The sequence below is a fragment of the Tenrec ecaudatus genome, chromosome 18 (genome assembly GCF_050624435.1).
Source record: "Tenrec ecaudatus isolate mTenEca1 chromosome 18, mTenEca1.hap1, whole genome shotgun sequence".
Classification (NCBI taxonomy): Eukaryota; Metazoa; Chordata; class Mammalia; order Afrosoricida; family Tenrecidae; genus Tenrec; species Tenrec ecaudatus.
The window spans coordinates 13,931,777-13,952,122 of record NC_134547.1 but is presented as its reverse complement, the minus strand read 5'-3'; the positions used below and the strand labels follow the sequence as shown (position 1 = coordinate 13,952,122).

Below are 20,346 nucleotides of genomic sequence, written 5' to 3'. Positions count from 1 at the left end.
GGTGAGGAGAGCAGCTGAGAGTCCCTTGCAGAATCCAGGCAGGAGATTCTGGTGGGTGAGACCCGTGTCGCAGCAGTGGAGGGTCAGCAGTCTATTCTGGGTCTACTTGGAAGGCAGAGTTGATAAAACTTATGGAAGATTGGCTATAGAGTGAGATTCTAATGTTTGGAACACATGACCTGTATTCCACCCAAAACCCACAGAGACTGAATAAATTTCAACCCATAAAGTCAAAACTTGCTGCCATCGAGTCAATACTGAGTCATAGCACCCTCTGTGGATGTCTGAGACCGTAACTATTTATGGGAATAGAAAGCCCAGTCCAGTGGTTCTCAACCTTCCTAATGCCGCGACCCTTTAATACAGTTTCTCATGCTGTGGTGAACCCCAACCATGAAATTATTTTCATTGCTACTTTATAACTGTCATCTTGCTACCTTTATGAATCATCATGTAAATATCTGCTATGCAGCATGTATTTTCATTGTTACCAATTGAACATAATTAAAGCATAATGGTTAATCACAAAACAATATGTAATTATATATAGCGAAATATTTATTTCTAATGAACAATGAAGGAAACTGACTTGAAGTATGGTTTAGCAAGGGGAACAGTCTTCACGGTGATGTGGGTGTATCAACACGGAGACTGATAAGACCATCGGAAACATGGTCTTAGGTGAGCCCTGTGAAAGGGTTGCTTGACCCCGAAAGGGGTCGCGACCCACAGGTTGAGAATCGCTGCCCCAGTCTTTCTAACAAAGTGCTGTTGATGGTTTTGAACTACCGACCAAGCAGATGGCAGCCCAACTCACAACCACCACACCACCAGGCCTCCTTTCAACTCAGGAAATCATTAAGGCAGAGCAGAATTGCACACAAGGATTTATGAGGCTGTCAATCTGTAGGGGAGCAGAAAGCCTTTACTGTCTGCCTTTGAGCTAGCAGCTCGTGGGTGTGGACTGCCCACCATGAGGTTACAAATGTAGTACACTTGCCACCAGGGTAACCAGGTGACAACTGAACTAAATGCTAAAGTCCCTCCTTAGTTCTTTTGTCTGCCCTGGGGAGGATCACAAAACGAACCTCCATTGGGGTTTCATGGAATGTATTTGCATGATCCCAGAACCTTCAACACGGTGCCACGTATCTTATTTAAGTTACCAGGGAGCTCTCCAATTCCCCTGTCGGGCCACAAGGCCTCTTTGCATCACCCTGTCCAGTCTTTCCACCACATGTCAGTGTGTCATACTCTGGTGGCTTGGGCTTTGCTGTTACGTTGGAAACTGTGTCACCGGTGTTTCAAACACCATCCGGTTGACCCAAAGTGATGAGGTTTCAGCAGAGCATCCAGACTAAGAACAGACAACCAAGAAGGAATAGGCGGTCTACTTCTGAAATTAGTCACTGAGAGCCTGATGCACCGCAGTGATACACTGTTAGACACCGAGTGCCTCGTGACCAGAAGCAGAACATTGTCAGAATCAGCCGAAACATGAACAAGTTCGAGAAGGAGGCAAAGGCCATTGGTGAGACCCAGGGCATATGGGGTTTGGGGCAGCAGTGGGAGCTGGGCCAGATCAGGGCTGAAATGGGTCTGGGGGTTCAGCCCTTTAAGGACAATGGATGGGGACAGGGGCTGGGTAGGATCAGGGCTGCAGAGAGGGTGGGAGCAGACACAAGCTTATGGTCTGGATGTGCTCTCTTTCCCCCTTCCTAGAGCGACGTCATGGTATCAACACGCGTGTCATCCAGGCTGACTTCACTGGGTGCTTAGAGATCTACAGGCCATTGAGGAAGGGCTGAAGGGCCTGGAGATTGGAGTACTGGGTATGTCCTGTGGCTTGGGTTGGGCAGGGGCAGAGAGGAAGCCAGTCCTCTATCACCCCCAGGCTCAGCCAGATCCTGGGTTTTCTCAAGGCCACGCTTCCTGAGCTGCTGGAGTGACACAAACCACGTGTTTCTTCTGGTTCCGTGAACAACGTGGGCATGACTTACTCTCTGCGCATGGAGAAACTGCTGGACCATGAGAACCCAGCCCAGGTGAGTGACACCTGGCTCCCCAGGCGCACCTCGTCCTGCCCTCTGTTGGAAATCCTGGGCAATGCCTACTCTTGGTTAAAAGGGGAGCTGCGGGAAGGTGGTGGTAGAAGGTCCATGTCTATGATGCTGGAGGTGTGACTGAGGGCACTCTGAGGGGGAAGCGCTTCTGCAGTGTGAAGCCCGTACCACTGTTCAGTTTGGACCTGGTTCTGCCATTCCCATTTTTATCTTCTTAATAGCAATGAAAACACTTGTGTACACCACAACACCTTCACCACTTCACCACTTCTAATTCAGTGATGTTGATCACATTCTCGTGTCGTGGGAATCCTGTGCAAATTATTCTACCACTATTCACATCAACTCATTGCCCAGTAATGATTCTGCCCCTTTTAATTTTACTTTCTGAATGTAAACATTTATATGCACATGGAAGCCTAGGGACACTGTGAGGTAATCGTTGGAAGGCTAACAGTAAGGTTCAAACCCACCATCAGCTCCACTGGTGGAAAATGAGGCTGTGTGCTCCTGTAAAGATGTCCAATCTCTGACCTATTGAATTGTATGATATGTGGCTTAGGTTGCATTAAAAGTGTTTTTTAAATTTTAAAATAGATTTATTCTATTGCTTAGGGTTTCTATGAGATGGTATAGACTTGATGGCATGAGTGTGAGTGTGAGCTGACTCAGTGGCACTGGCTTGAATTACCTGCAGGGAAGGTCAGTGAGTGCTGTTTGGGACGTGTGGATTGATGCAGCTTTATTTGGAATCATTCTTCTCTAGGTAAGTTCATTTTTTTTGGCTCAGTGTTTATAAATAGTCATAAATGAAAACAACCACCCTACTGCAACTGAGTATGTCAACTCATAGGTAGCCCACATAGGATTTCGAAGGCTCCAATTTTACTGGTAACAGACAGCCTCAACATTCTTCCTCAGAGCAGCTGATAGATTTGAATCCTCAACCTTGAGGTTAGCTGCTCAACAATTCCCAACTGAATCACCGGGATTTGCAACACTGCCATCAAAATTAAAACCCTTAATTTTCAAGCATTTGTCTCTTCCTATCCATTGCAAATGAGTGAAGGAGAATCAAAGATGAATGGACACTAGTAGTCCAAGGACTAATGGAAGACTCAGCCCCCATGACACTGGAGCCAAGGAACTAGATGGTGCCCAGCCCCTGAAAGGATCCAGATGGGAAGTCCTGAGTAGAGTGGAAGAAAAGAGTGGACCAAAACTCAAAATAACAAAAACCGTAAAAGATCAGGCTCACTGGTCGGCAGAGACCAGTGCAACTCTGGAACTATGGCCTTTGCTTTTAACCTGTTGAGCCCGTGTTGTGGTGCAACCTGCAGACAAACAGACGGCAGGCCAACAAGGTGGGCACAACACCAGAGGGACATGGACTCCATGTGGGAGCAAAGGTCAGCATTTGCTCAGGGATGAAGCTCGGCAGGAAGAAGGCACAGAAACAAGGAAGGATGGAAAGACAAGGAGTAAGTGGGAGAGTGCTGTGCCATTGTGGGGACGGCAGTCCAGGGCACCCATCAAAACATCTAGGAACCGTTGGATGGAAAACCAGTTTACTCTGTCATCTTCCACCCCAGGCACATCTTTAAAGCCACATGAGCCATTTCCACTCTGGGCACACAACCACGTCCAATAGTGCCACAAAGTATCTCTTGCAACATACTCAGTTCCTCTAAAACAGAGATGAGACAGTGGTTCAAGGGTCAGTAAAACTAGAGTCCTGTCACTGGGACCACCAGGCACAGGGAGAGACTCTGGTTCACACATTGTGAAAACAGGAGCCATTGTCACTGAACGATTTGAATGGGGACTGTCAACACGGGGAACCTAATATGCCAAGCACACTAGCACCGAAAGCACACTAACACATTACTAATTTAAAAATGTGATTCCATTAGAATTTAATGAGTATCTGATAAAACATAGTATTACCTTTTCTTTTTCAATTCAAGGAAGTGCTACTTTAAAGAAGTTAAAACGCAGTGGAATGGAGTCCAAGGAGCTCCCTGGTGTAAGAGTTATGCATTCGGCTTCTACAACGTTTGTAACCATTAGCTGCTCTGAGGGAGAGACACTGTGCTTTAAACTCTTGCAAAGAGTTCCAGTCTCAGAAACCCACAGGGGCAGTTCTACCTTGTGCTATAGCAGCGGTTCTCAGCCTGTGGGTCGCGACCCCTTTGGCGTTGGAATGACTCTTTCACAGGGGTCGCCCGATTAATAACAGTAGCAAAATTAACGTGATGAAGTAGCAACAAAAATAATTTTATGGTTGGGGGCGGTCACCACAACATGAGGAACTACTAACGGGTCGTGGCATTAGGGAAGTTGAGAACCACTGTCCTAGAGGGTCATGAAGAGATGCCATGGACTTGATGGCAGCGAGTTGTTTGTTGTTGTTGTTTAGCCATTGAGTCGATCCCAACTCATAGGGACTCTAGAATAAAATAAACAGGACAGAATAAAATTGCAGCTGTGGGGTTCTGAGGCTGTCAGTCTTTACAGGAGCAGGACACCTCATCTTTCTCCTGTGGGGGGATTCAAACCGTTGACTTTGTTCTTAGCAGCTTAACACTTAAAAATCATTTTATTAGGAACTTGCACAGTTCTTATCACAATCCATACATCCATTCATGTGTCAAGCACATTTGTACATTTGTTGCCTTCATTTACAAAATACTTGCTTTCTACAGGAGCCCTTGGCTCCTCTTCTTTTTTCCTGCTCCCTCCCCCACGCTCTGTCTCTCATGGACCCTTGATAATTTATAAACTTTTTTTCATGTTTTACACTAACCAATGTCTCCCTTCACCCACTTTTGTGTTATCTCTTGCCCTGGGATGCGGTTATATGTAGATCATTGTGATCGGTTTCCCCCTTTCTCCTCCCACTTTCTCCTCCCACTTTTAATGATATACTCCTGGTGTCATTACTCTCATTATTGGTCCTGATGGTGTTATCTTTCCTGGATTTCCTGTGTTTCCAGCTCTTACCTGTACCAGTGTACATGCTCTGGTCTAGCTGGATTTGTAAGTAATAATTAGGGTCATGATAGTGTGTGTGTGGGAAGCATTAAAGAACTAAAGGAATGTATGTTTCATCAGTGCTATACTGTGCCCTGACTGGCTTGTCTCTTCTTTGTGGCCCTTCTGTGAGGGGATGTCCAATTGCCTACAGATGGGCTTTGGGTCTCCACTCCACACTCCCCCTCATTCACAATGATATGATTTTTTTGTTCTGGATTTTTGATCCCATTGACACCTCATGATCACACAAGTTGGAGTACTTCTTCCATGTGGACTTAGTTGCTTCTCAGCTAGTTATCATCAAGTCTTTAAGACCCGAGATACTATCTCTTTAAATAGCCAGGCACCATTAGCTTACCACATTTGCTTATGCACCCATTTTGTCTTCAGTGATCTTGTCGGGAAAGTGAGCTTCAAGGAATGCCAGGTCATAAGAACAAAGTTTTCTTGCATTGAGGTAATACTTGAGTAGAAGCCCAATGTCCGTCTGCTACCATAATACTTAATATATAAATATATGTACATAGATCAATTTCCCCATTGTTATATATAGATATATTTACATATTATGTACATGCCTATATTTAGAGCTCTATAAATTCCCATTTGCCTCCTAGTTCTTTCCTCTATTTCCTTTTACTTTCCTCTTGTCCCACTGTCATGTTCGGCCTACATTCAGGTTTCAGTAATTCCTCTTGGTTACATTGCCTTTGATCAAGCCCTACCAGGCATCCTACATCCTCCTCGCCATTGATTTTAGATCAGTTGTTGTTCCCTTGTCCCTGGGTTCGTTGGCAGCTGCCTTCCTTTATCCAGTCTCCCCCTCTCCTGTGTCCCCCTGGACCGTTGTGCCCATAGTTTTCCCCTCTGGATTGTTTACCTAGATAGACACGCAGAGACAATAATAAGCACAAAACCAAGACAGAACAAAACCAAACAACAAAAGAAAAGAAAGTAACAGAAACAAAAACCCAATGCCAAAAAAATGAAAACCTATAAATAATTCCAGATCTGTTTGTTGACTTTAGGAGTGTTTCTGAGTCCAGTCTGATGGGGGGTCATGCCCTGGCCCCAAAGTCTATTTTTGGTATTCCCCGGGGACTTCATTGCTTTGCTCCCCTTGCTACTCTGCTGCACGTCCTTATGCACAACAGCCCAGAAGAACAGCTTAACAGTTAAAAACCCACTACGCCACCAAGGTTCCATCTTTTAAGAACTGGTTTCCTTTAAAAATGGGCCTTACATCCCTGGGGGAGGGAGCCCTCTTCAGAAGGAGAGTGAGAACCATCGCACAGTCGGGCGAATGTTGGGCACGACACCAGGAGTAGAAATTGTCGAAGCCGGGTAAGCGTTATCTTGTCTACTCTCAACAATGACAACACCATCAGTCATGTCCACGCAACAATGCTAAGTTAGGAAATCCAGAAAAGGGGGGCCTCAAATGGAGGAGGGATTGAGTGAACTTCCTGCTCCCTCCCCCCAGAGACTCTCAGATATTGTGAACTGCAACATGATGTCCATGGTCCAGGTGAGGCCTAGCCACAATGGATGTGGCTGAGACCATCCTGAGCACCCAGAACACCCAGCACTAGAGGGGCGGGGTGGGGTGGGGTGGATCTCCTGGGAGGGAACAGGGTGAGGGGGCTGGAAAGGGGAAGATTCTCCCTTCCCCTCTTTTCTTCAGATGACCAGAATCGTCCTGCCCAAGATGGTCTCCAGGTAGGAGCCGGCCACTTCCTCTGTCAACCTCCAGACTGTTTCCATTGTCCAGCTGCCCCATCCACGACTCCACCCCTCCCTCCCATGCGTCCCAGTTAAAGGGCTCTGCCCAAGGAGGGGGGGGTGGGAAAAGCCCTGTCCCCTGCCCTCTGCCTGCCTGTCACTCCTCTCCAGAGAATGCTCTCTCCTCCAGGCACAGAGGGATTATCATCAATGTCTCTTCCATAAACGAAAACCACCCCTGGCCATTCCTTGCTGTCTACTCAGCCACAAAGGTACCAGCGCCCACACACCCAGTCCAGGCCTGGGCTGTCCACACCCGAATGTTCCCATTAGCACCTCCCTCAGGCCTTGAAGGGTAGACTGCAAACACCTTGAGAAGGGAGGGTTAGGTGGGCCTTGATTCTGGGTTATTAATCCAGACAAAAACATCCTGTCAGGGGATGGATTCTGACCCAGAGTCACCCTATGGTATGGAGAGAACTACCCCTGCGGGTTTCTGAGACTGTCACTCTTTAAAGGAGCAGACAGCGCTATGTCTCCCCAGGAGCAGCAGGTGGGCTTGAACTGAAGGCCTTGTGGCTAGTAGGCCAGCTCCTCACCCACTCTCGTGGAGATGTCTAAGGCAGAGCCGGGACTGTGCATTGACGAGTAACAGGGGCTGGGAGTCAAGAGAAGGGACAGAGGGGATCCAGGGAGCCCCTGGAGAGTGGACAGAGACCCGGGGGGTTGAAGAGACAAGGAGACAGGCCCAGCTGGGAAGGGGGTGGGCCTGTAGGAGCGGGGGAGGGGCCACCACCTGCAGACATTCTGGTGTCCCCATAACCAGTGTGGTCAGGACCCTGGGGCTTCCTGACCCTCAGGGTGCTCTGAAAAGAGATAGTATGGGAGGGGGGAGGGGGTTTTACATTCTGGGACCCGCCCTCTCTCTCTCCTCCTCCACAGGCCTTTGTGCAAAGATTCTCTGCTGCTGTGGGCCCCAGTACCTCTTTGAAGGTGTCACTGTGCAGGTGTGGGCGGGGCGTCGTGGTGGGCGGGGAGTTTGAGGGCGTAGTCTCAGACAGGGGTGGGACCTCAGGGCAAGAAGCTCAGAGACCTTTGTGGGAGGGCAGCCAGTGAGGAGATGCTTCTAGTGGGGGTGGCGCTCAGCAGTGGAAATTGGAAGGGGCCTTTCTTTATCCTCCTGCAGACTGTGAGACCAGGTGTGATCTCCACAATATTGACTAATCACCCGGATACCGGATCCCTGGTGAAAGGTCCCCAAGACTACGCTGAGCAGGCAGTGCACACCCTGGGCCTCTTCTCGCACGCCTCTGTGTACCTCAGGCAGGAGGTGCAGGTGCATCCCTGGCTGCAGAGCTGGGGCATTAAGCCCTCTGTTCTTAGTGCCTGGGCTGGGTAGAGTGTGGGTGGGCTGGGAGAGCCAAGAGAGAGGCAGGTACTGACCCCGGTCCCTTCTCCTTCGTAGAGCTTCCTGATGGGTCTCCTGTCCTCCTGGGGTATTTTCAGATGCCGGGGAGTCAACCTTGCGAAATTGCTGGCGTCTTCCAATGAAAAAGCATAGGGCAAGGGGTGACGTAGACGTGGGGGCTGGTCTGCCCACTCCTGTTTTCAAAATCCTGGACTGTGGATTTTGGAGTCAATGTGCAGACCGACCAGGGCAGCAGAACTGGATGCCGGGAATTGACGTTTAGACCTTTGTGGGGAACAACGGGAGTTCTTAACATGTGACAGCAAGACATGGACATAGCTCTTTGGTGGAAGATGTATGTCGCTGTACTTATTTACACACACACACACACACACACACACCTTTATAATCATAATAAAAAGCCACTCGGGTGTACACCTGCAAAGGGTGACTGTAGAGCCTGCGAGTTATTTCTCAATAAAAACCATTTTAAAGTAAGAAATGCCCAGCAGGATAAAATTGACACTAAGGATGCAATCAATTCATATGGCCATTATAGCCGTAATTCCTTGTGCGATGGATTATAATTCTGGACTCTACCCTTGTGGTTAGAATCCCATTTTCCCAGGAGCTGTCTCCTATGCTACTGGACAGGATTAAGGTGGGTTTTAGGCTTGACATTAGTAGAGGGTGTGAACTGATTCACACGCTTTGTTTCCATGGGCAAGCTGACTGCTGAAAGATAAAATGACCCTCCATCAAAGCCAGTGCTCTGTGTGTCAGCCACAGAGAGGAAACCCAGCGCCATTGGATGACCAGCCTGGCCAAGCTCTGTCTGAAGCATCAGAGGCTGAGAACAGAGGCACAAGGGGCGGAGGCAAGGGGGCAGAGGAGAGGGGCAAGGCCAAGGCTATGAGACAGAAGGGCAGAACAGTGGCCTGAGTTCCAGCCCACAGACGCAGAGCAGAGATCAAGGCTGAGAAGCCACAAACTAGAAAGTGACTTGACCATTGACTAAGTAAAGGCATTGCCCAATGGCCAATGTCTATCCTTACTGTTTGCTAATCCTGGCCTGTGGCCACCTGCCAACTTCCCTACTAAACCATGTCTGTGGGGTTTGCGTGGCCAAGCCAATGAGTTTTCACATGGGTATAGAAGTAGGTGGGAGGTGGGGGCATTTCTGACCTCTGCCTATGGCAATAAGGAAGAGCCAAATCAGATGTAGCCACTCTATATTGGCTGCTGCAAAATCATTCCTCACAATGTACACCAACTTCAACCCCCAAAAGAATCAGAAACCCCTGTGTAATTCAAGAGACACACAAGGAGAGCTAATGAGGTGGGCAAATTCCTTTCACAGCTGAATGAGTTCAGGGGGGCATTTGTAGAGTTGAGGGGTACATTAAAGGGATATCAGACAAGACCAAGCACGCCAGGGCTCACCTCTTCCAAAGGAGACGATAACCAGAATGAGGCGGTAATGTATTCTCTTACGAGTTTATATCATCTGGGACGTGCAAGCCACAGTAAGAACATACATAACAGGAGGGGGTGGCATCAGAGGCATGCATGAAACATGAGGGGACCAGCTAGGGGTGTGCATGCAACAGGAAGGGGAGGTACGAGGGACACACCCACACATGGCATGTATGTAACGAGATGGGTGGGTCTAGACTGCAGATGGTGCCTGACTTTGGTCATCTCTGAGTTGGCGGCATTTAGGTTCCACTGAGCTCTTCCCCAGGGGAGCATTCTATGGACCTTATCTGAAGAGAGAAGGACTACTTTGAATTAGATGGTCGGACTGCTTGATGGCTGATAACCTTCAGGCAAGTAGCCTTCAAGCCATTGACCTTCAAGTGCACATGGTAGCAGCCATGTGCTTGCAAGCAGCACCTTGAAATTGGCATTATTGGGTCGTGGGGGACAACGTGTGGAATAACATTTACTAAGGAGAATGTGACAGGAATGCATCTCCAACCTCTGAATGTGAAGCTCAGCCTCCATGGGAGGCCCGGTCTGCCAGACCCCTTAACATAGGAAAGGAGAAAATTTGTCCACACACACTCTCTTCCCTCCCAGTCCTGTTGCCCACATTTCCCCCTTTTGTTTTTATCTTTTTAATCCCAAAGGGACACTGAGGCAACATCTTCACGTTCTAAATGGCAGAAGCCTTTTGACTGCCAACATGAAAATAATGATGTGGCTGTACCCGAACTTAGGCTCCGGAGAATACTTTGAATGCAGCCCAGCGAGCTAAGCCCTCCTCCTCACCCCACTTCAGGCCCCAGCCCATCCACCAATTGTTCATTTGTGCCAAAGCTAGTGCATGATTACGGAAAATCTCTGTTTTGAGCTGTCTGAAATCTGATGGGGTATTTCCCTAGCCTTAACGACGTGGAAGACATTGATTGCAAATTTCCTTTCCAGCTGATTGCCATTGAATGCGATGTTCCCCTTAAGTCCCTGCCAATGGTTTCTAATTAAAAGCCCGATCCTGTAAGGTCACAGTCTATGGATAAAGGGTCACATAAACCTGCAAGGTTTAGCACAAATGAAATTGAAAGTCCATCAGCTGATCTTCTAGTGAGTGAGCAGTCGGTTGTCGCAGTCCAGTCATCTTTGTACACAAATCTTCAGTCACGATAGAGCCCCAAAGTGTCTCTCTGGCAACCTCAGCAATGGTAGGAAGGAGGATGAGAACCAGGAAGGCAACAAGGGCCGAACTCACGAATCCGCGAGGACGTCCTCATGTTTTGAGAACTTCAGCAACAGGACTGCCTTCTCTTCCTCCCGGACACACATGACCTGGTCCTTCCTTCCTGGGTCTGGCCGAACTTGATGTTAGGGGGAATCCATGTACTCTATCCCTCACCTGAAAAGACACAAAGGAAAGAGCCCCTCCCAAGGGCGGTGAGCAAACCCAGATCACAGACGCCATTGTTGTGGTTCCACCAGGTCTTCTCTGGATCAACTTTCTCCGCAAGGACAGACACGTGTTTGTCCCAATGATGGAAGATTTGAGGAGAGAGGGTTTTATGAGTTCATACAGTTCAAATGAAGCTTGTCAGGCACAGCTCGCCCTTTGACTCCCCCCTTCTGTTTGATAATTGAGATTTTAGGGTGCCATGCGCCTGTTCCACATTTCAGATATTCTGTCAATTCCTGGAATGTTGCTTTCCCCAACTTTCTGTGATAAGTCCTTTCAAATCCACCCCCATGGGGAGCAAGGATGAGTACAGTGACCCAGATCAGGGGCGCCTTTCAAAGTGACTCCTCTGGACCTTGCCCTGAGCTGTGGCTTAGCTCCCTTGGGGTTTAGTGACACCAGAATGGGAGCTGGGCAGGGTGTGGCTTGGGGAAGGCATAAGACATTCATGTAGGCGGGTTACCTAGCGCTGATAGCAAACTACGCCCTAAGAAACTCACTCCCCTAATATAATCTGGCCCTGTAGGACAGACTTCCCACTAGATTCCGGCTCTGCTGGCCACAGCAGCTGCAATGTGGGACCCACTCAGCGCACTGGGCGCTCTCACAGCTGCATGGCTTCTGCTGGGAGCAGCATGGAGAGTTGGCCGTGTGGTCTACATCTACCTACTGCCCTGGGCTCGTCCAGGGGACCAGTGGATCCGGGCACAGGGAGCCTGGGCAGGTAGGTGAGGATTTGGTGCTGGGAGAGTGGAGGTAGGGATGAGTCAATAGGAGAGCTGGAATGAGGACAAGGGTGGAGGGAGCTGCCATGAAACAAAAGGAATGAAGGCTGGCGTGCCCTCTGCAAGGAGGCACCAACCCCTCTCTCCTAACCTAAACCTGGACAGGTGAGAGCAGCAGGTGTGTTGTAGTGGATCAAGCATTGTGCTACCAACACAGGTGGGTTTTTAACCCACTTGCTGTTCCGGGGAACAAAGTTGTGGCTGTTTTTTTCCCACACACCCACTGTCGTCCAGATGATGACCCTATAGGACAGTGAAGACTGGCTCCTGAGGGATTCTGAGACTGGGCATCCTTAGGGGAGCCCTTCCATAGCCCTCATTATTCTTCCCCTGAGTAAGCTGGTGGGTTTGAACTGCTGACCTTGCTGTTAACAACCCATGTAGTCAGTGGCCTATTCTATAAAGATTTTCAGTCTCCAAGCCTGACTTACTGGTACTAGGTTGATTGTGTCTTGTAGCAATGGTTGGTGGGATTTCTGAGACTGTAAGTCTTAACAGGAGTAGGGAGCCTACTCTTTTTCTCAAGGAGAGGTTGGTGGGTTTGAACTGCTACCTTTGAGGTTAGCAGTTCAAGGCTTATAGTGAGCAACAGCAGCCGAACCTCACAGCCAGGGAAAGCCTTGGGAGCAATTCTCCTGCATCCCGTGGGATTGTGGAGTCTGAATGGAAATGACCCCAGAGCAAATCAGTTCAAACTAACCTCCCCAGAAGGAGGTACTCCTGCCTCACAGTCACTCTATGGGGCAGAGCAGAACTGCTTCTGTGGGGCTTCCCAGCCTGGAAGCTCATCATTCTTCTGTTGAGGAGCAGCTGCTGGGTTTGACGTGCCCACCTTCAGGTTAAGGGCCCAAATTGTCACTCAATGTGCCACTAGGACAGCTCAATGTTTGATTTTCATTTTTGGGGTGTGTGTGTGGAAAATAAGGGCTGAGGTTTGGAGGAGGCTGGGAATAAGGAGGGACAGCGTGGGCATGGGGAGATGGCAGGGAAAGCTCTGGGGTGAGCTGAGCTGTTCCCCCACTGTTGGAACAGCTTGCCCAAGCTGGTGTCACTGAGACCCATGCTTCCTTCTCTCCGCAGTGGTGACAGGAGCCACGGATGGCATAGGCAAGGCCTATGCACACCAGGTGAGCTGGGATTGGCGTGGAGCTGGGAGGGGAGGGAGCTTCTGGGGCCAGCAGCCATGCTCAGTAGAGTGAGCCTTTGTAAGGGAGACTGCCTGCCTCTCAGATCCACCTGCATCTTCAAGCCTCCTCTCTGCCCCCTCTGCTGGGCATGGTGCTTTCTCTGCCTCCCACTGCCCCTGTGACTTCACACTGCACACTGCTGTCTTAGACCCTCACCCTCATGCGTGCTTCAAGTCCTTCTATTTCTTAGCAGGCAGGCCTGTGTCACCTGCTCATCTCGGGTTATTACTGATGCTGCTTCCCCCCCATGTGTTTGAAATGAACTTGTACATTACTAAAGGCTCCAAGTTCAAAACCCATCTCCAGATCATATAGTCAGATGAAGCTGCTGGCAGAGCCCCTCTAGCCACATGCAAGGGTCCCCAACAGCCTTACTCTTGGACAATGATCCCTGTAATCTCGGTTCTGCTCCACCAGACTAGGTACTAGGTCAGGTGACCTACGCTTGACCCAACCTGAATTTGTTCTAGGTGCAAGTATCTCTTTCTTGTTCCGTGACAAACTTTTCCTCCATAGCTTTTAAAATATTGATGGTGGGATGTTTTAACTTATTCTTTATAGTTTTGATATTATTAGGGTTTTATTCATACCTCTTTATTCCATTATTTCCCTAATGTTTCTGTTGGGTTTCCCAGTGTGTGAAGCACAGAAGGAGTGGAGGCATAGACATATTAACTGAAGCAAGGGTTTCTAGGGGAGGTCGGGCTGGGGGTGGGAGATGGGGAGGGAGAGGGGATTTCAGGAGTAAACAATGAATTCGCGAATACTAGAAGTGATTGTGATCAGGCAACTCATTTCAAATGAGGCTTAACCATGAAGAAAAAGAAAGAAAATGTTCTAAGGTTAATTGTACAATTCTTCTTGGAATGATTGATTGTACAATTCTTCTTGATATGGTAGCCAAGTCTCCCTGTGGTTCTTAGTCTCACAGTCACGTGGTCCCTTAGCCTTTCCTTCATGAGTCAGGAAGCTCGTTTGCTTGTTAATGTGTCTCACACTCCATAGTCTGAGGCCACATGGGTCTTGGTGCCCCGGAGACTCCTTGCAGCACTGAGTCTCTGCACCAGAGTCCCAGGGTGTCTCGTCTCGGCAGCATCTGTCGATTGGGTCAGAGACCTTGAATGTGCTTTTCCAAGGTCCTGGAGCTTCTTTTATCTCTGCTATTCCTTCAAAGAATGGCTCATCCTCATAGATAGAAGAGTGGTCCTGAAAACTGACCAATCCCCAGTATTAGTGGTGTACACACCCTATTTGCATAGCCCCCACCATCCTGTGGTGGCAGTTAGAGAGACATGAGTAGAAGTATATTATGAAATCCCACTCCACCACAAGCTTTCTTCAAGTCTATGCACCAACCACTGAAGCTCTCAAACACTCACTGCCTTACAGTGGATGTTGACCCCCCGCACCCCCATAGGTCAGGACAGGACTTCTCCTGGTGAGTGTCTGAGACTAGCTGTGCACAGGAGTAGAATGCTTTGTCTGTGTGCTGCAGTCTGGCAGGTAGTTTCAACCTTGAACTTAGCAGCCCGACTCCCAACCACTACCCCAGCAGGGCTCCTTCCTCTAAAGCTATGGTGAGCAAATGCATGAATTTGGATGCACATTTTCAGTCTGAAATTGATCAAACATGCGCACCAGATGCATTGATAATGATTAGGGATTGGACTGCAAAAAGGTCAGTCATAGGAAAGTGTGGCTTTGGAAAGAGAAGCACAGGTTGCATGCATACACCCTTCCATCTTCCCCTGTAGTTTGCCAAGAAAGGTCTGAACATCGTCCTCATCAGTCGAAACATGAACAAGCTGGAGAAGGAGGCAAAAGAGATTGGTGAGACCCAGGGCACAGGGGGATTGGGGCAGCAGTGGGGATGGTCCAGATATGGGCTGCAATGGACAATGAATGGGGACAGGGACTGGGTAGGGTCAAGGGCTACAGCAAGGGTGGGGCCAGACACCAGCTTAGGGTCTGATTTGCTCCCTCTCTCCCTTCCTAGAGCGGCTTCATGGTACCGACACACGTGTCATCCAGGCTGACTTCACGGGGGGTTTCGAGATCTACGGGGCCATTGAGGAAGGGCTGAAGGGCCTGGATATTGGAGTGCTGGGTATGTCCTGTGGCTTGGGTGAGGCGGGGCCAGTGGGGATGCCAGCCGTCAACTTCCCCCAGGCTCAGCCAGATCCTGGGTCATCTCGGGACCCCACTTCCTGGACTTCTGGAGTGACACAAACCATATGTTTCCTCTGGTTCAGTGAACAACGTGGGCATGAATCCCTCTAAACTCCCTGGCAAACTGTTGGACTGTGAGAATCCAGCCCAGGTGAGTGACACCTGGCCCTGCCTCCCCAGAATCACCTGGTCCTCTGACTCGTCACTGCCCTCTGTTGGAAAGCGGGCGCAATGCCCTCGCTTTGTTAGGACCGTGCTCTATACCGCCATCTGCAGGAGGCTGTTTTGGAAACTCCAAACCTCTGATGACCTCGGGGATACTGACCACTCTGTGTGGCAGATGCGCTTCTGCAGTGCGCAACCAGGACCACTGTTGGCCCTGCTCTCTCCCTTTAAATTTTTATCTTTTTTAGTTGCAGTCCTAATAAGAGTATACACAACAAAGACCTCACCACCTCAGCAGGCATTTCCACACGTTGAATTCAGTGACAGTGACCCATTTCATGCTCTGGGAATTCTTTCCCAAATCATTCTACTCCTGGTCACATGTACTCAACGGCCACTGATGCATCTTCCCTTTAAGATTCCAGGAATATAAATGTGTATGTGAATAGCGAGGCCTGGTGGCACATTGGGGAAAGTATGGGACTGCTAAACATCAGTTCAGGGGCTCAAATCCACCAGCAGGTCCACGGGAGGAAGATGAGGCTGTCTGCTCCCATAAAGATGCACAGTCTCAGAGCCCTTCCCTGAGGTCGCTATGAGCAGAACAGATGGCAGTGGGTGTGAGTGTGCGTTGACGGGAGGACAGAGATGTGGCTTACCTGCATAGGAAGGCCAGTGCGGCCCACGTAGGATGTATGGACTTAGATGTATGCATTTTTAAGCAGAAGAGATTTTTTCCTACTTGAGTCCATGTGTATGTATATGTGCATAGGTATTAGTCTCCATGTATGGACATGTCACCCAACACAAAACCAACCTGCTGCCATCAAGTCTACACCAATTCATAGGCACCCGACATCAGGTTTATGAGCCTGAAAATCTTGATTGGACTTGACAGCCTCATTCTTCTTCCTCAGAGTTGCTGATGTCTTTGAATCATCAACCTTGCAGTTAGCAGTTCAAATCCTTATGCAATTGGGTTAGCAGGGTGTGTGCTGATATATATTCAAAAATGATTATCGAGAATTTTAAAATGGGATTACACAGGAAGATGGTAATACGAAAGGTCCATTGGAGATTTAATAAAACATATTATTAAACTTTTTTTTACCTCTAGGAGGTGTAGCATTTAAAAATGAAAACGTATTGTCATAGAGTTGTTCCCAATTCCTAGTGACCCCACGGAACAGAGCAGAACTGCTGCTGTGGGTGGATGTTGATGCCAGTCTTCACTGGAGCAACGAGCCTAAGCTTTCCCCCATGGAGGGATTTCAAACGGCTCATCTTGTGACCAGCAGCTTCATTCTTAACCCACTATGCCACAGGGCTCCTTCTCCTAAGAACTGGTTTCTCTTAAAAATGGGCCTTCCATCCCTGGGGGAGGGAACCCTCTTCAGAAGGAGGGTGGGAACCATTGCACAGTTGGGAGAATGTCGGGCATGACAGCAGGAATAGAAATTGTTGAAGCCGGGTAAGCATTATCTTGTCTATTCTCAACAATGACAACACCATCAGTCATGTCCACGCAACAATGCTAAGTTCGGAAATCCGGGAAGCGGGGCTTCCAAGGGATGGTGTGATTGAGTGAACTTCCTGCCCCCTCCCCGCAGAGACTCTCGGATATTGTGAACTGCAACATGATGTCTGTGGTCCAGGTGAGGATGGGTGTGTCTGAGAACATCCTGAGCATCCATGGTGGCTCCCGGAACACCCTGCACTAGATGGGCGGGGGAGGATCTTCTGGGAGGGAACAGGGTGAGGCGACTGGAAAGGGGAAGACGTGCCCTTCCCCTCTTTTCCTCAGATGACCAGAATCGTCCTGCCCCAGATGGTCTCCAGGTAGGAGCCAGCCACTTCCTCTGCCAACTGTTTCCATTCTCCAGCTGCCCTGCCCACATCTCCACCCCTCCCTCCCATGTGTCCCAGTTAAAGGGCTCTGCTCAAGGAGTGGGGGTGGGAAAGCCCTGTCCCCTGCCCTCTGCCTGCCTGTCACTCCTCTCCAGAGAATGCTCTCTCCTCCAGGCACAGAGGGATCATCATCAATCTCTCTTCTATGCTTGAAAGCCAACCTTGGCCATTCCTTGCCACCTACTCAGCCACAAAGGTACCCAACCCCACACCCCCATCAAGACCTGGGCTGTCCACCCCTGCATGCTCCCAGGAGCATCTCCCTAAAGCATCTTTTGATGGAAGGCTTCGGTGTCACCCTAATCTGGGTGATCCGTCGAATCAGAATCCCACAGTCATGGAGTCGATTCTGACTCCTGGTGGCCTTACAGGACAGAACAGAAGTGCCCCATGGGTTTCCCAGACTAAGGCTTCAGGGAACAGGGAGCCTTCTCTTTCTCTCCTGCTGCAGCTGGAGGTTTCAAACTGCCGACCTAGAGATTAGCAGCCCAGCCAGTCATCCAGAGGTGGGCAGATGTCTCAAGCAAAGCCTTATGTGTAGGATGTACACAGAACGGTTTATTGTAAGAGAAACAGGCTGGGAGGCAAGAGAAGGCACAGCCTGCCACCAGGGAACCCCTGGGGTTGAAGAGACCAGGAGACAGGCCAGGCTGGGAAGGGCGTGGCCTGTGGGAGCGGGGGAAGGGGTCACAACCAGGAAACATTCTGTTGTCCCGGTGACCAGTGTGGCCAGGGTCCTAGGACGTCCGCATCTTCCTGGTGTTCTGGAGAGTGTTGGGTGGCGGGTGGGCTTCACATTCTGAGACCCTCCCTCTTTCTTCCTCCACAGGCCTTTGTGCAAAGCTTCTCTGTTGCAGTGGGCGCCGAGTACCTCTCTGAAGGTGTTACCATACAGGTGTGAGTGGGGTAGGGGCATGGCCTCTAAGTGGGTGAGGCGATGTAGGGGCGTGGTCTCTTAGGAGGCAGGAGTGGGGCCCCAGGTGTAGAAGGTCAGAGACTGGTGGGAGGGCAGCCAGTGGGTGAGATATTGGAGAGGGGCGAAGAGGGAGCTCAGCAAAGGAGGGAAGGAAAAAGACATTTTCTTTCTTTAAAAAAAATCATTTTATTGGGGGCTCATACAGCTCTTATCACAATCCATATATACATCAAGAATATAAAAGCATATTTGTATATTTGTTACCCTCATCATTCTCAAAACATTTGCTCTCCACGTAAGCCCCTGGATCCAGCTCCTCATTTCTCCCCTCCCTCCCTGCAGCCCCTTCCTTCATGAACCCTTGATAATTTATATATGAGTATTTTGTCATATCTTATACTATCTGATGGCTCCCTTCATACACTTGTCTGTTGTCCATTCCCCAGGAAGGAGGTTATATATAGATCCTTATAATTGGTTCCCTCTCTCTACCTCACCCTCTGTCCACCCTTCGGTATCGCCACTGTCAACACTGGTCCTGAAGGGATCATCTGTCCTGGATTCCCTGTGTTTCCAGTTCCTATCTGTACCAGTGTACATCCTCTGGTCTAGTCAGGTTTGTAAGGTAGAATCGGGATCATGATAGTGGGGTTGAGGAAGCATTTAGGAACTAAATGAAAGTTGCATGTTTCATCGTTGCCACACTGCACCCTAACTGGCTTGTCTCCTCCCCACAAACCTCCCGTAAGGAGATGTCCAGTTGCCTACAGATGGGCTTTGGATCCCCACTCTGCATTCCCCCTCATTCACAATGATATGATTTTTTTTGTTCTTTGATGCCTGTTACTTCATCCCATCAACACCTCATGATCACACAGGCTGGTGTGCTTCTTCCATGTGGGCTTTGTTGCTTCCAAGCAAGATGGCCACTTTTTTACCTTCAATCCTTTAAGACTCCAGACACTCTCTTTTGATAGCAGGGCACCATCAGCTTTCTTCATCACATTTGCTTATGCACCCATTTTGTCTTCAGTGTGTCGGGAAGTTGAGCATCATGGAATGTCAGTTTAATAGAAGAAAGTATTCTTGCCTTGAGGGAGTACTTGAGTGGAGGAAGGTCCTTTGCTTTACCCTCTCCTTTCTGCAGACGGTGAGCCCAGGTACGGTCTCCACAAACTTGACCTGTAATATGAAAACTGGATGGCTGGTGAGGGGTCCCCAAGCCTGGTCTGAGCAGGCGGTGCACACGCTTGGCCTCTCCTCCCACACCCCTGGGTGCCTCAGCCACGTCGTGCAGGTGCGTCCCTGGGCTGCAGGGGTGGGGGCACGTGTCCTGCCCTGAGTCGTCTGGCTCCCAGGAGGGCAAGCCCCCAGTTCTGGGCTGGGTAGAGAGATGGGGTGGGCTGAGAAGCCCAAGAGGGAGCAGGACACTGATCCCTGGTGCTTCTCCTTCCTAGACCTTCCTGGTAGGTTTCCTGCCCTCCTGGTTTATGTGCAGCCGCTGGACAGTCAAGCTTTGGGCTCTGCTGCAGCCAACAGTAATTAAGAGAATCCTTAAAGACCAAAGTGCCTCCCTGCTTAACCCCAAAGTTGCCCAATGAAGTTCGGCCCCAAGCCAGACCCTGTGAAAAGTTCTGGAAAAACTGGAAAGAATGCACTCTTGTCAAAAACCAGCGGACCAAGGACCCCGATGACCACTAAGGAATCTGGGAACCACAAACGATGATGACCAAAAGTGACCATCTGGGGCTCTCCTGATGCTGATCGATCAAGAAGACCTGAGCCCATGTTTGCAGCCGATAGGGGCCCGGGCCATTCCTCATTTCTGTAGTGTGAGGCCGCCTGGCCCTGAGCTCTGGGCTGATGCACGTGATCGCCGTAGCCCTGCTCATGCACTGGTTCTCCTCAGTCGGCCAGTACCCAGGCAAGAAATAAATGCTGCTGTGTGCCACCCACCTGGCCTGGTGACTGAATTGAGTATGTCTGTGACGATCATCCCATTTTGCTGGGAGCATCGTCTGCTGTGCTATTAATGTGAAATTGAGTTTTGGTCTCCAT

The 20,346-nt window shown here is 49.5% G+C and overlaps 1 protein-coding gene across 1 annotated transcript in view; it reads left to right on the top strand.

Moving 5' to 3' along the window:
* Window positions 1-1,991: 1,991 nt before the first annotated feature.
* Window positions 1,992-20,346, top strand: part of LOC142431596 (very-long-chain 3-oxoacyl-CoA reductase-like) — a 50,167-nt gene continuing 31,812 nt past the window's right edge. Inside the window, exons 1-12 of the mRNA XM_075536618.1 lie at window positions 1,992-2,045; window positions 6,583-6,627; window positions 11,702-11,882; window positions 13,024-13,070; window positions 14,885-14,960; window positions 15,127-15,237; window positions 15,383-15,450; window positions 17,075-17,119; window positions 17,269-17,303; window positions 17,487-17,568; window positions 18,202-18,267; window positions 19,436-19,585. Of these exons, the coding sequence (XP_075392733.1) occupies window positions 1,992-2,045; window positions 6,583-6,627; window positions 11,702-11,882; window positions 13,024-13,070; window positions 14,885-14,960; window positions 15,127-15,237; window positions 15,383-15,450; window positions 17,075-17,119; window positions 17,269-17,303; window positions 17,487-17,568; window positions 18,202-18,267; window positions 19,436-19,585 (960 nt within the window). The remainder of the gene's footprint in view (window positions 2,046-6,582; window positions 6,628-11,701; window positions 11,883-13,023; window positions 13,071-14,884; window positions 14,961-15,126; window positions 15,238-15,382; window positions 15,451-17,074; window positions 17,120-17,268; window positions 17,304-17,486; window positions 17,569-18,201; window positions 18,268-19,435; window positions 19,586-20,346) is intronic.